At 40.3% G+C, this 12,737-nt stretch overlaps 1 protein-coding gene across 5 annotated transcripts in view; it reads left to right on the plus strand.

Moving 5' to 3' along the window:
* The window catches only part of GALNT7 (polypeptide N-acetylgalactosaminyltransferase 7), a 102,947-nt gene that overhangs the window by 34,887 nt on the left and 55,323 nt on the right, over positions 1 to 12,737 (plus strand). For all 5 annotated transcript variants that reach the window (XM_039541202.1, XM_039541201.1, XM_039541200.1 and 2 more), the window contains exon 2: positions 12,195 to 12,655. In XM_039541202.1, the coding sequence (XP_039397136.1) occupies positions 12,195 to 12,655 (461 nt within the window). The remainder of the gene's footprint in view (positions 1 to 12,194; positions 12,656 to 12,737) is intronic.

The raw sequence follows: 12,737 nt of genomic DNA on the forward strand, positions 1-12,737 counted from the left end.
AAAAATATTTATATAATAGCAAATGCTCAGGAAAGCGAGGGATGATAGCATTGACTGGAGCCAGGCACAATGCTGAGCATTGTGAGAACTTGCACAGCTCCCATCTGCAATATATATTCATTTAGAGATAACTGTGTCCCTGAAAACAAGAGTTGTTGATTTTTAATCACAAGTGCCTTCATCCAGTCATTCTTTCCCCACTGTTTTCTGCATCTCTGTGTCATATTTCAGTATCTGTCTTCAGACAGCCTACATACACACTGCATGCAGTCTTTGGTTAATAATCTGATTGTCTCTCAACAAGATATATCCATGGATCTGTCTTTTAAAATTACAAATTGCAGAACAATCCTTCTCTTTTTTAAAGCCTTTTCTCTGGGGAGAGGCATTGTTCAGAAGATTTCACTGGGGGTATATCTACACAGCTGATGGCAGCACTTTAACATGGCTGTGTAGTCACAGCTCTAGTGCTGGGAGAGAGCGTTCTGTGTTTTTAAAAAAAAAAAAAAAAAAAAAAAAACCTCTGCAAGAGAAATAGCTCCCAGCACTGTAGCACTAGCTACACTGCCACTTTACTTCACTGAAACTTGCATTGCTGGGGGGTGGGGTGTGTGTGTCAGCGCTGTGCGTGGCAATGTAGACAAGCCCTGGGTGTGAATGCGATAGCTTCTTTTTTCAAGGGTATCTTGGGGGTGGGGTGGGAGGGGTGAAGAGGAGCTCCTGCAAAGTAGGAGGGGGGAAAAAAGCATCACCAAAAAAACAGTTTATTGTAATATGTCAGTGCTTGAAATCTTTTTTTTAACAGTTTCAGTCGTAGATATAGTATTACTAAAAATTCTGTAAGCTCACTTCCCCCCCCCCCTCATTTTAAAAGAATGCAGGCTTACCTGGCATAGAAGATTTAGTTTGTCATCTTCCACATTTTGATAAATCTTGATATGGAGTCTTCAAAGTCCCTAAATTATTATTCTTTTCAGATGTTCATTTACCAGACTGTGAAGACGGACAAGAATTTATTTCCTAGTAGAACATGTTTGCATGTTGCAGTCTTGTTTGCTGCCTTATGACAGGACAGTAAATCTTGTGAGTTAACAGGTTTGCAGCTTTTCTAGCTCTTCAGTCTGATCTACATTGGAAAGTTGTACTGGCATACTTATTTCCATTGGGGGGTATGATTCTATTTTATCTACTGAAACAGTTATACCAGTACAATCCCTAGTAACAGGACTGGAATTATAGCAGTAATAAGGTGCTTTATATCAGTATAACTTATTCTCCTTCCCATACAGGAATAAGCTGTGCTGGTATTAGCACTTTGATCTCAATGTAACGACATCCACCCCAGATGGTGGATGAGTGTTTATACTGCTTAGCTATATTAGTATAGTTTACTTAAAGTGGTACAACTGTGATGGTCTTACATTCTTCTCTTCCCCCCACCCCCATGGCAAATTTCAGTATTTTTCCTGAGTGAAGGCATTTAAAACCGTGCTATTATGGGACTGTAACATTCAGTGAAATGCTGTTGTGAAAGGGGTAGGAGGAAAATTATAGAAATACCCGGGTAGATTGATGTTGCCTTCCTCTTAAATTACACTCAACCCTGGCTCTCTTATGTTGTACTAATCTGATTTAAACATGCCAGTCAACTTGTCTCATGGCACAAAAATCTAGAAAATAAGAGATTTCTGAGTTGACTGTGACATTCAAAATTAGTTGTTCCTGATTTATGCATAGCAACTTTATTCAGAACTCTATGGCAGTATTTTATCACCAGTATGGTATTTTCAAGGATTAACATTTTGAACAGGTGGTTGTTAGTTGATATTAGGCATGAGTCACTTTAAACTTATGGTTACCAATGAATTGTTAGGGATGGCATCCAATGAAGAGTTTTGTGCAGTTGAAACATCATGAACACATGCTACTTACAAAGAAACTGATGGCATGTCTACACTACAAAATTAAGTCAACCTAACTTACATCTGCATACAGCTGCCACAGTAATTACATCATTTGTTCGTGTCTGCACTTTGCTCCTTGTATCGGTGGTGTGCGTCCTCACCAGGAGTGCTTGCACCGATTGAATTCTCAGTGTGGGGTATTGTGGGACAGCTTCTGAAAGGCAGCAACTGTCAATGTAAGGAATGCAGTGTCTGTGCTGATGCTGCGTCAACCTAACTACATTGACTCTATGCCTCTTGTGGAGGTGGAGTTAAGTCTGGTGTAGCAGGTGATTTACGTTGACAGGAGTGAAATTTTAGTGTAGAGTGCAAAACATAACCTAAAGTCCTAAATTATGGAGTGATGAAGTCCTCCATAATATTTTATTCTCTCAAATCTATTTCAACATGCCTCATTCTATTTTTGCATGTTTTAGTAATTAGTAGTACTGTCCACAATTTGTCTTCCTGCATGATTGTACAGCACTAAAAACAAACATCTGCCCAAATTTTTCAGTTAAAAAAAAACAACAAAAGTACAGGTGAACGGGTGGGGGAAAGGTGAAGATAAGTACCTGTCTTGTTAAGTCTATACATCTTTTCATAGCCCAGTAAACCTCTTCTGTCTTCTCCAACTTTGTGTAGGAAAAATAACTTGCTTTATAATAAAATAGGGGATCATGGGGTATGACCATTTTCAAAAGAAGCTACTTGTTTCTCAGTGGATCTAAGGTAGGGGTGGGCAAACCTTTTGGCCCAAGGGCCGCATCTGGGTATGGAAATTGTATAGCGGGCCATGAATCCTCACGAAATTGAGGGTTGGGGTGTGGGATGGGGTGAGGGGTCCACCTGGGTGTGCAGGCTCTGGGGTGGGGCAAGAAATGAGGAGTTCAGGGTACGGGAGGGGGATCCGGACTAGGGCAGAGGGTTGAGGTGTGTGTGTGGGGGGGGGGGGGGAAGAGGGCTCTGGCTGGGGGTGCAGCCTCTGAGGTGGGGCTGTGAATGAGGGGTTGTGAGTACAGGAGGGTGCTCTGGGCTGGGACTGAGGGGTTTGGCAGGTGGGAGGGGGATTAGGGTTGAGGCAGGGGGTAGGGGCGCAGGCTCTCGGCAGCGCTTACCTCAAGCAGCTCCCAGAAGCAGCGGCATGTTCCCTCCTCCGGCTCCTACGTGGAGTCGCGGCCACACGGCTCTATGCACTGCCCTGTCCACAGGCGCTGCCCTGCAGATCCCATTGGCCACGGTTCCTGGCCAATGGGAGCTGCGTGGGCAGGGGCCCCTGGCTGCTCCTACGTGTAAGAGCTGGAGAGGGGGCATACTGCTGCTTCTGGGAGCCACACAGAGCAGGGCAAGCCCCGGACTCTGCTCCCTAGCAGGAGCTCAAGGGCTAGATTAAAACATCTGGAGGGCCGGATGTGGCACCCGGGCCATAGTTTGCCCAGCTCTGTTTTAGGGAGAATGCCTTCCACCCTGATCAACTTTTAAAAATGGAATAGAAGTTTGCTACTCTTTCCAATATTGGTTTAGCTCTACCAGCACTGGCAACTTTGGGATCACTTTTGTTTGAGCATTGGTTAGGTGTGCACTGAGCAAGGTTACTTGGCACATTGTTATAAATAGGACTTATGTATACTTGAAAACCAAGAAGTAGTGTGAATGTTACTTACATGATAAGCTGGGGGAAGAAGAGATGCACACAGGACGTGGGTGGGAGAGGAGGAAAAATCTATATGGTAGCTATTGCCAATATAGTGACAAAACTGATTACAAACCACCATACACTGGAGAAAATAGAATCTCATCAGGGAATGAAACAAAGTATTTGAGTTAAAGGCAAGCTGAGTAGCAATGCTACAAATTTATTTTCCTTTAGACAGACATTGTTTGCTACCATGAGAGTTGAGAGAATAGATCTAATTTAAATAAAAAAAACCCACAACCCTCATCCCCGTTTAATAGCCAGCATCCAAACCTATGTGAGTATTTTTCAGGCATTGTAGCTGAATGTAGTGATGTAAAATCTCAGCTAGAATAAGTCATTCTACTAGGCTGCCTGTGGTACTTTCACTCCAGTTACTTTCCAAATTTGTACTTATTGTGTGACAGGATGTGTTTGCAGATATATAACTCAGCTTGCATACTGTTGTTTGAAATGCATTGCATAGAAAGCCAGAATGATTCTATCTGTTTTTCTTTGTCTTAAATAGAAAATTAGACTGTACTGTACAGTGTTGTAGCCTTATTGGTCGCAGCATATTAGACAAAGTGGGTGAGGTAATATCTCTTATTGGACCAACTTCTGTTGGTGAGAGAGATGAGCTTTTGAGCTTACACAGAGCTCTTCTTCAGGTCTGTACCATGATTGCATAAGCCTGCTTTTTATATACTGCAGGCTGGTGGATGTCCAACAGATAAAATGAGATGTAGATTATTGGTACTGTGGGCATACAATCTTTCGTAGCAGCGGCAGAAGACCCGTTGCTTAGTCAGTGGGGATCCTGGCCACAACACACTGACATGGGTTCTGGCAGTGCTGCAGCCAGACTAGGGTCGGCTGCCCCGGGCTACTTCCATACTCCCCCTCTTAAGGTACCTGGGTTGGGGTGGTGTCCTCAGGGGGGTCCAGCACCATAGGGGGGTCCAGCACCATGGGTTCCTCGGGATAGCTGGCCAGGGGCAGGCTCAGCAACTCCTCCAGGTAGCTGGTGCGGGGCAGGCTTGGCAACTCCTCCGGGTAACTGGTGCAGGACAGGCTCAGCAGCTCCTCTGGGTAGCTGGCACAGGGAAGGTCGGGCCAGTCCTCGGGTTTTCCGCAGGCTGCTGGGCTTTCCCAATCACAAGCTAGGCCGGATGCATCTGGCCTCCCCGGCAGCTGCTTTCCCAGTGAGTCCTGAGGTTGGGCCTTTATACTTCCGGGGCAATGCCTGACCCTCTTGGGGGGCGGGCTCAGAGCTCCGTGCCTCCGCCCACTCTGGTGTCTAGAGGGGCTCGTCTCTCTCCGGGGAGGCAGGGAACCACACTGCCTCACTACAACTTGGAGTTTGAGTGTACTAACTGACACACTTTTAATTTCTTCCTCTCAATTTGCTCTCCTCTTTCATTTTTACACATTCAAGAATTTTATCTAGCTATACATTCTTTTCAATTAACCTTGGTTTCTTTTAAATATCATAAACTTTTCCTCTCTTTTTAAATAAAAGGCTTCTGGTTTTGTTTAAGATTAAATTAGTACTTCGGACATTATTTCAGAAGTCTCTAGGTAGTCTGTATTCTCAGATTGACTTACATACTCTGTTTCTTAGTTAGCATTTCTATTTTTGATATCTTTATTTGCAGCCTTCATATTAAGCCACGTTTAGCCAATTGGCTAAATTTTCAGCCTTATGAAAGTCATACCAGGGTGGTTTTTTTTTTTTTTTAAACCATGGATAATTTATAAAAGTGCTTGTAAAAGAGTCTTCTAGTAGTGAGTAAAGCCACTTGTAGATTGCACAGGTTACTGTTGGATACCAGCAGCTCTGTGTTACGTCTCAGGGCTTGGCTACACTTGCAAGTTGCAGCGCTGGTAGAGGCTTTCCAGCGCTGCAATTACACCCCGTCCACACCTGCAGGGCACAACCAGCGCTGCAACTTCCTGGCTGCAGCGCTGGCTGTACACCTGGCCAGGTTGGGGTGTAGCGATTGCAGCGCTGGTGATCCAGCGCTGCTCATCAAGTGTGGACACACACCAGCGCTTTTATTGGCCTCCGGGGAATAAGGAGATATCCCAGAATGCTTTTAACTAAAATTACTCCCTTTGTTTTGTTATGCAGCCTGTCTTTGTTTTGTTGTGAACCTTCTGAGCTGCTTATCAGCTCCTGTTTGCTGTGATCAATCTGTGAACAATCAAATGAGATCCTCCTCCCTGTTGTGAACAGCTCTGTGGAGCTCCTCCGTTGCAGCTGCTGCTATCTAAAAAACAAACATAGCTCCTGTTTGCTGTGATCATCTGTACCTGGCTGTAAACAATCAAATGAGAGGCAGGCAGGGAAACAGCGGGGAGTCGTGCAGGCTGTTTGCAATTAAGAGTTAAGACTAAGGGGTCAGAAAAATGTTCTGATTTTTCAAGTCAGGAAGCTAAACACACAGTGTTGGCTCCAAAAATCCCCTCTCTCTTTCCCCCCCGCTCCCTGTCACACTAGACCCCACTCCACCCCCCTCTTTTGAAAAGCACGTTGTGGCCACTTGAATGCTGGGATAGCTGCCCATAATGCATCACTCCCAACAGCGCTGGAAATGCTGCAAATGTGGCCACACACCAGCGCTGGTAGCTGTGAGTGTGGCCACACACCAGCGCTGCTCCTACACAGCTGGATGACCAGCGCTGCAAACCGTAAGTGTAGCCAAGCCCTTAGGTCTTGTTTACAGTTAGGACATTGGGCTGTCATTTTTGCTAATTTTGAGCCAAACAGTCTCCTTTTGTGGGGAAAGAATGTGAAGGAGAAAAACTAAGTTTAAAAACAAAACAAAACCAAAAAAAGGACTCCTCAGTTTCAATTTGCTGAAATCTTGATTCATATTCCCTTTATGGGGATCAGGAAAACAACAGCAGGGAAGTGAGGGGCTTTCATTCACGTGGAGCCAGAGGATTAGCAATGAATCCAGGCCCCCAATCCTACACCTCTTGGGGCATGCATTTGAAGAGCCTGAGTTCTGTGACCTCACATTTTGGCTGTGCTTCCCTTTGACCACAACTCTGTGCTACTCTTCATCTGAGTGGCTGTCGGATATGGAGTTCTAATGCAGCACTAATGATTGATTGTTTTTACCATTCATAGAGATTGTTCTGATTTTTACCTGCCCTCTTATCAATTCTGTGGAATAGGGAGAGAGGGTGCTGCAGAAGGGGAGCTAACAATGTAGCCTCTCCTCCCTTTCTTCTCAGGCTTTTCCCTCCAATTTTCTCTCCTTTGAAGTGGAGAGAAGAGAAGAGAGAGACATAACTCAAAACAAGAGAGATGCTTTCTCACAGCTGTGCCTTCCAAGTGTGGTATGAACATTTTAAAAAAGGTTCAAGTGACTTTGACAGTGCATTTCTCTTTGGTTCAGGCAAGCCAGATTCATTGATCAGATTAATTGAACTCTGAAGATTCCTAACTAAGGTGGAATTATTGATGTGACAGCCAAAAGTAGTCACTCAGTTAACACGTGTTTTGCTTTTGGAATCTTACATAACTGTTGCATCAAGGCAAGTCTATAACTTCTTGATTTGGGTTGGACTGTGGCATGCACAGTAGATAACATTCCCTCTTTTTATATGAACCATAAATAATTCCAGTAGAGTGCTTGCTACCTTACAACCAGCCTCTCTTAAATCACACTTGCTCCATACCTCTTCTGAGTCTACTTACATTCTATATAATTTTGTCATGCATACATAAATCCTTAGAAAAAACTTTAAACATAAACTTGGATTTCAATCATGCCTATTTATATTCTAGATAGTACTCCCCAAAGGTACAAAATATTTAGAATATTAGAAAAAGCATCAAGGAAATACATTACAACACTTTCTCACAAAAGAACCCACCAATTACAATACGACTAAATGAAATACAAGATATGGAACAGCTCTGATGATAAACCAGAACTGATTTGAAGATTGCTGTGCTTCAGCCTGTGAACTCATTCTAAAACACAATAAACACACCACTACCACTTTGACCTGAATCTACTCTGTACTATATCTAGAAAGGTAGCTTTTTCTTATTTATTGTACATTCTGAATAAGTAACACCTATCTACTAACCAAATAGAACTCTGCATTAAGGCCCTGATTCGTGAAAACATGTAAGCATGTGCTTAAGTCTCAGAGTCAATGGGACTTAAGCATATATGTTAAGCACATACTTTGGTATTTTATTGTATTATGGCCAAAATATTTGCATAGCCAACTGTACAAATGCTATACAAACTACTAGTTGACCTTTTAGTTTACAATGTAACAATATTGCAACATATTGTTGTGGTATAATTTCACACTGTGTACCTTTGCATTTTCTTGTGTTGAATTGTACATCAGATACCTGATGCGTTCCACCTAAAACCTGTGTACTTGCTTGTGAATATCTCTGTAAAACAATTCCTTTTTAAATAATCCCAAATTGTGTACTCGTACACACACAGTCTCTTGGTTTTTCCATTGGTCCTATACCATACTTGTATCCTATTCAATCAACCATACTCCATTGACACCAGGAGGTTCATTTTAGCAATATGTGCATCACTAAATTAATTTTACAACTTAACAAAACTACACTGTATGGATTTAGGAAAGTTCAAACTAGTTGTAATCAGGGTGGATTTGATTTAAATCATTAGTTAGGAAGACTCAATTTAATCATGGATTTCTACATAAAAGTGCAATTTTTCTTGGTTGTTATAACATTAATAAATATTCTTCACAACTCAAGAGATAGATGTAGGGTTCATTTTTAGAAGGTACACACTATATATTTTTAAGTGATTTATTTTAAAAACTTTTCAGATTAGTTTTACAACTATATCAGAAAATGAATGAATGTTTGGTTATTTCATTTACCAAAGATAATTGAAGTAATTGGGAGGTGAACTATCTCCAGTTCAACAGATTAATATTTGGAGGATTTTCTTGCTATGCTGTATAAGGAGGAGAATATCTCCAGACAGACATTTAAATTGTTTTATTTAACTAAAACAACAACGTTATTTATTCTGGATTTTTTTCTTCAACAGCAAACATATAATATTTTAACAAAACAAACATATGAATTTTTTAATTTAGTTAAACCTGATTTTAAAAAACTTGAATGTTTGTTTTTGTTAAAATTGTTTTTAACTAAAATAGTTAAATGAAACATTTTAAAAAAAACAAAACAAAAATTAAATCAACTATGTCAGTCAGGTCAACCTGAGAAACTTAAAATATTGGCTTCCGCAGCTAATTCAGTCGTCTTCACCTTCATTTTCCTGTTTAAGGTTTGACCCTGGTACCGAGTATTGAGAATATTTGCAAGAAAATGAGCAGGAGATAGTGCTTGTCCCATTTGTTTTTCTAATGCTTGTAATTTAACTCTGTCATTGAGATCTTAAAAAGAGAAATATGCACTCAGTTCCTTCCAAATTTCAGCAGCGTCAGCACTAAAATAGCTATTTCCCTGCATTTTGTTCAAGGCTACAGAAATAGGCTTCAGGGTACTCAGCATGTGTTCAACATTTCTCTTAAGACCAATGTTGATAACTTTAGCTGTGACAGTGCCATCTATTTTTTCATGATTTTGTTCACAAGCTGTCATCAGATTAGGCCAGTTCTTGACATAGTGTTCAAAACAGCCCACTACTGAGTTCCATCACATGTCTTGTGGGAGAGTTAGCTTGGTTCCTCCCACTTTTTTCAGAGCAGCTGCTGCAAAGTGGTTGTTACGGAAGTATTTTGCTATTTCAACATTAGTCTTTATTTCTGGAACACTGACGTCTTTGGCTAGGAGCCGTATCAAGTGAGCACTGCAACCATATGTTATTAGCTTGGGACTCTCTTCACTCTCTTCTAAATAATTTCTTCTCATCTTGGATACATTTGCAGCATTGTCTGTGACCAAGCTGCATACTAGACATTTGAATTTTTTTCTAGAGTTTGTTATAGCTTTTACTGCTGTTGTTTGTAAGTATTCTGCTGTGTGTGCATTTCCTGATGTATCAATTGTTTCTCTAAGGAAGACATTCCCTTCTTCTGTTGTCACACAAGCACATACAACAGGATCATTGTGGACATTGCTCTACCCATCAAGACTCAAGTTAACAATTTCACCCAGACCTTTTACATGCTGCTCAATTTCTCTTTCATACGCTTTATCCAGCAATTTGCCTGCGACATCTGCTCACTTGGGTGGACTATATCCTGGTCTTAATGACTGAACCATGTTAATGAAGTTTGGGTTTTCAGTCCTATGGAAAGGAGAGTTTGTTGCATAAACAAACCGGTTAATTTTTTCATCAATTACCTCTTTTTGTAATCCGCTGGTTCTCATCACAAACTTATCTATGGTTGTTTCTGGATAATGGAGTTTTTTGGTTGTTTTTGTTTTTGCTATGGATGATATACTGTGGCTATGTGACATACATGATGTGACACTAGCATTGGCAGATAACTCTGAAACTATAGAAAATGATGGTGCTCTTGAAGGTGGATAGTCTTCAGAATCCTGTATGTTGAGGATGGATTCTCTTAAACAAAATAAGTCAATGCAGTTAATTAAGTATTATTACCATACTGCTAATTTAGTATTACTCATTGCATTCACTGACAGTACTACTTTAAAGGTGAAATTGTAAAAGGAAGATCTGCCTGATTCAGCTATTTATTTTTTATCACTACTGCATCTAAAATGATGATACCATAGAGTAACAACTATATTTTTCACTATCTTCTAGACGGAGCACTGAGTCCCACTGGGTAGATAGAAAGATTAACCTAAACAATCTATACAGAAGCCCCAGGAGCCCCATAAGATTGGGTCCCTAATCCATGAACTATTGGAACTCATTTACAAAACTTTTCTTAAACATTACATGAATATATTGTCTCATACTATAGAACTAGAATTTATAATCCCTATTCAATGATGAGATATCTTTGAGCTATAATGTATCTTAATTAAAACTATCTTTAGATAGGCTTTTTCCTCAAAATCCGATTTAAGTAAAGAAATGCAATTTTTATATATTTATTTATTTTAAATCATTGATTTTTATCCACCCTGGTTGTAATGTGCTTTCAAGTCTTAGACTAGATCAAGTAGATGAAGAATGTCCTAGACTGACAATAAATCATGTGGGAGTTTAGAAACTGCCTTAAGAAACAATTGATGTACTTAATCTCTAAAACCAGATTTGGCTATCCTTTAGCTCAGCACCGCTCAAATTGTTGCCCTCAAAATCTGGGAATTTAGTAGCAACTTTGGTAGGTGATGACCAACTTTGGTAGATGATGAGCTTTTTTTTTTTTTTTTAATTGCGAGAATGCCGTGAATATGAAGAGTATCATGTAGGTTCCTGCTACATCAACACCTAGAACTTCTGTTTTACAAGGTGATAGGAATACAGTGAAAGGAGTAAGATATTTTATACCATTGTTAACTAACTAAGGAATTTTTATTTATTTTTTAGTTTTGTCACTTTTGGTGGCTTCTTCACTCTATGAACCAGTCCTTCATTGGTTACACACTGAAATTTTCTTCTGTCTACAGTAGGACCTCCCCTCCCTCTTGATTTCCAGTGGCAACCGTGAGAGGATATTTTTCATGGTAGCTCTTACTCTTTTCACCAGTCCCCTCGGGTGTATTTATGTATCTATGTTGTTTGTTTATTATTTGTGTTTTGCTTTATTCTCTTCCATGGCAGCTTATTACCTCCTTGTAAAATGTGCCCCAACACATGCTGAGCTACTTCCCTGTTGTCTTGGCCTTTCAAGATTTCCTAAAAAGTAACCGTTATAGATGAAAGTGTGGATGTAGTAGTCTAATAACTTGTTTTAGCAACTTGGTTCATTCATAATTTCTACAAGCGTTAAAATATCCTGGTGCAACAGACTCTTGATCAAAATTTCTACTTTGTTTGCCAGATGTCACCTTGGCTTAAATGCTTTCATCAGTGTTCTAAGAAAAATTAAACTTTACCGTTACTCCTGTTTTCTTCACAATTTGAAGAAATCTTAACAATAGATGCTAAATTAATGGCCTTTGTGGGATTTTCAGATGCACTCAACATTACCCTAATTGTACTCGCATTGAATTCATTGAGTTAGGTCAATGCTGAACACTCTTGAAAATCCTGCTATACGTATCTAGTGTAAACATTGAGACCCTTTTAAAAGGTGCTATAGAATCGTAAGGCATTATTAAATAACTCTGTTCTTTACCAAACCATTTTATAAATGGGAGAAATTCAGCCAGAGAGAGTAAGTGGGATTTGTGGAAGTGCCTAAGAGAATTAGGAGTACTAGTCCTGTTAGAAGTCCCCAGTGACACTCTCTCCAAGCATGTGGCGGTTGACAGTAGAACCTAGAGTCCAATCTGTAAACAATACTTGCTTGCTATTACTGTTTAATTACTACTTTAGTACTGAGTATCAGCATATAAGGTTTAAGATTAAAAAACTGAGTTCTATATTTATCATAGCTTGTAATGGTTTCCTACTGTGTATGTGTGTGTGTTTTTGTTTTTTTTAATATACATATAGGAGGACAAAGAAGCTAAGAATCCCGTGCCAGACAAAGGAAACCATGGACTAGCTCCAGGAAATGAGAAATTCAAACCTGTGGTACCCTGGCCTCATGTTGAAGGCATGGAAGTGGACTTAGAATCTATTCGAAGAAAAAATAAGGCCAAAAATGAACTAGAACATCATGTTGGTGATAACAATCAGCAGAACATCATGCAGAGGCAATATCTCACATTTAAGCCTCAGACATTTACATACCATGATCCTGTTTTACAACCTGCAGTCCTTGGTAATTTTGAGCCCAAAGAACCTGAGCCTCATGGAGTTGCTGGTGGCCCCGGAGAGGAAGGCAAGCCATATGTATTAGGACCAGACTACAAAGAATCCATTCAAGCCAGCATTAAAGAGTTTGGGTTTAATATGGTGGCAAGTGATATGATCTCACTAGATCGGAGCATTAATGACCTGCGTCAAGAAGAGTAAGCAGACTTCTTATTTTTTGTTCTTGTTTTGTTGTTGTTGAAGGATTGCATAATTTTTTTACAAGTTTTAACCACATCT

This window comes from Mauremys reevesii, linkage group 5, assembly GCF_016161935.1.
Source record: "Mauremys reevesii isolate NIE-2019 linkage group 5, ASM1616193v1, whole genome shotgun sequence".
Lineage (NCBI taxonomy): Eukaryota > Metazoa > Chordata > Testudines > Geoemydidae > Mauremys > Mauremys reevesii.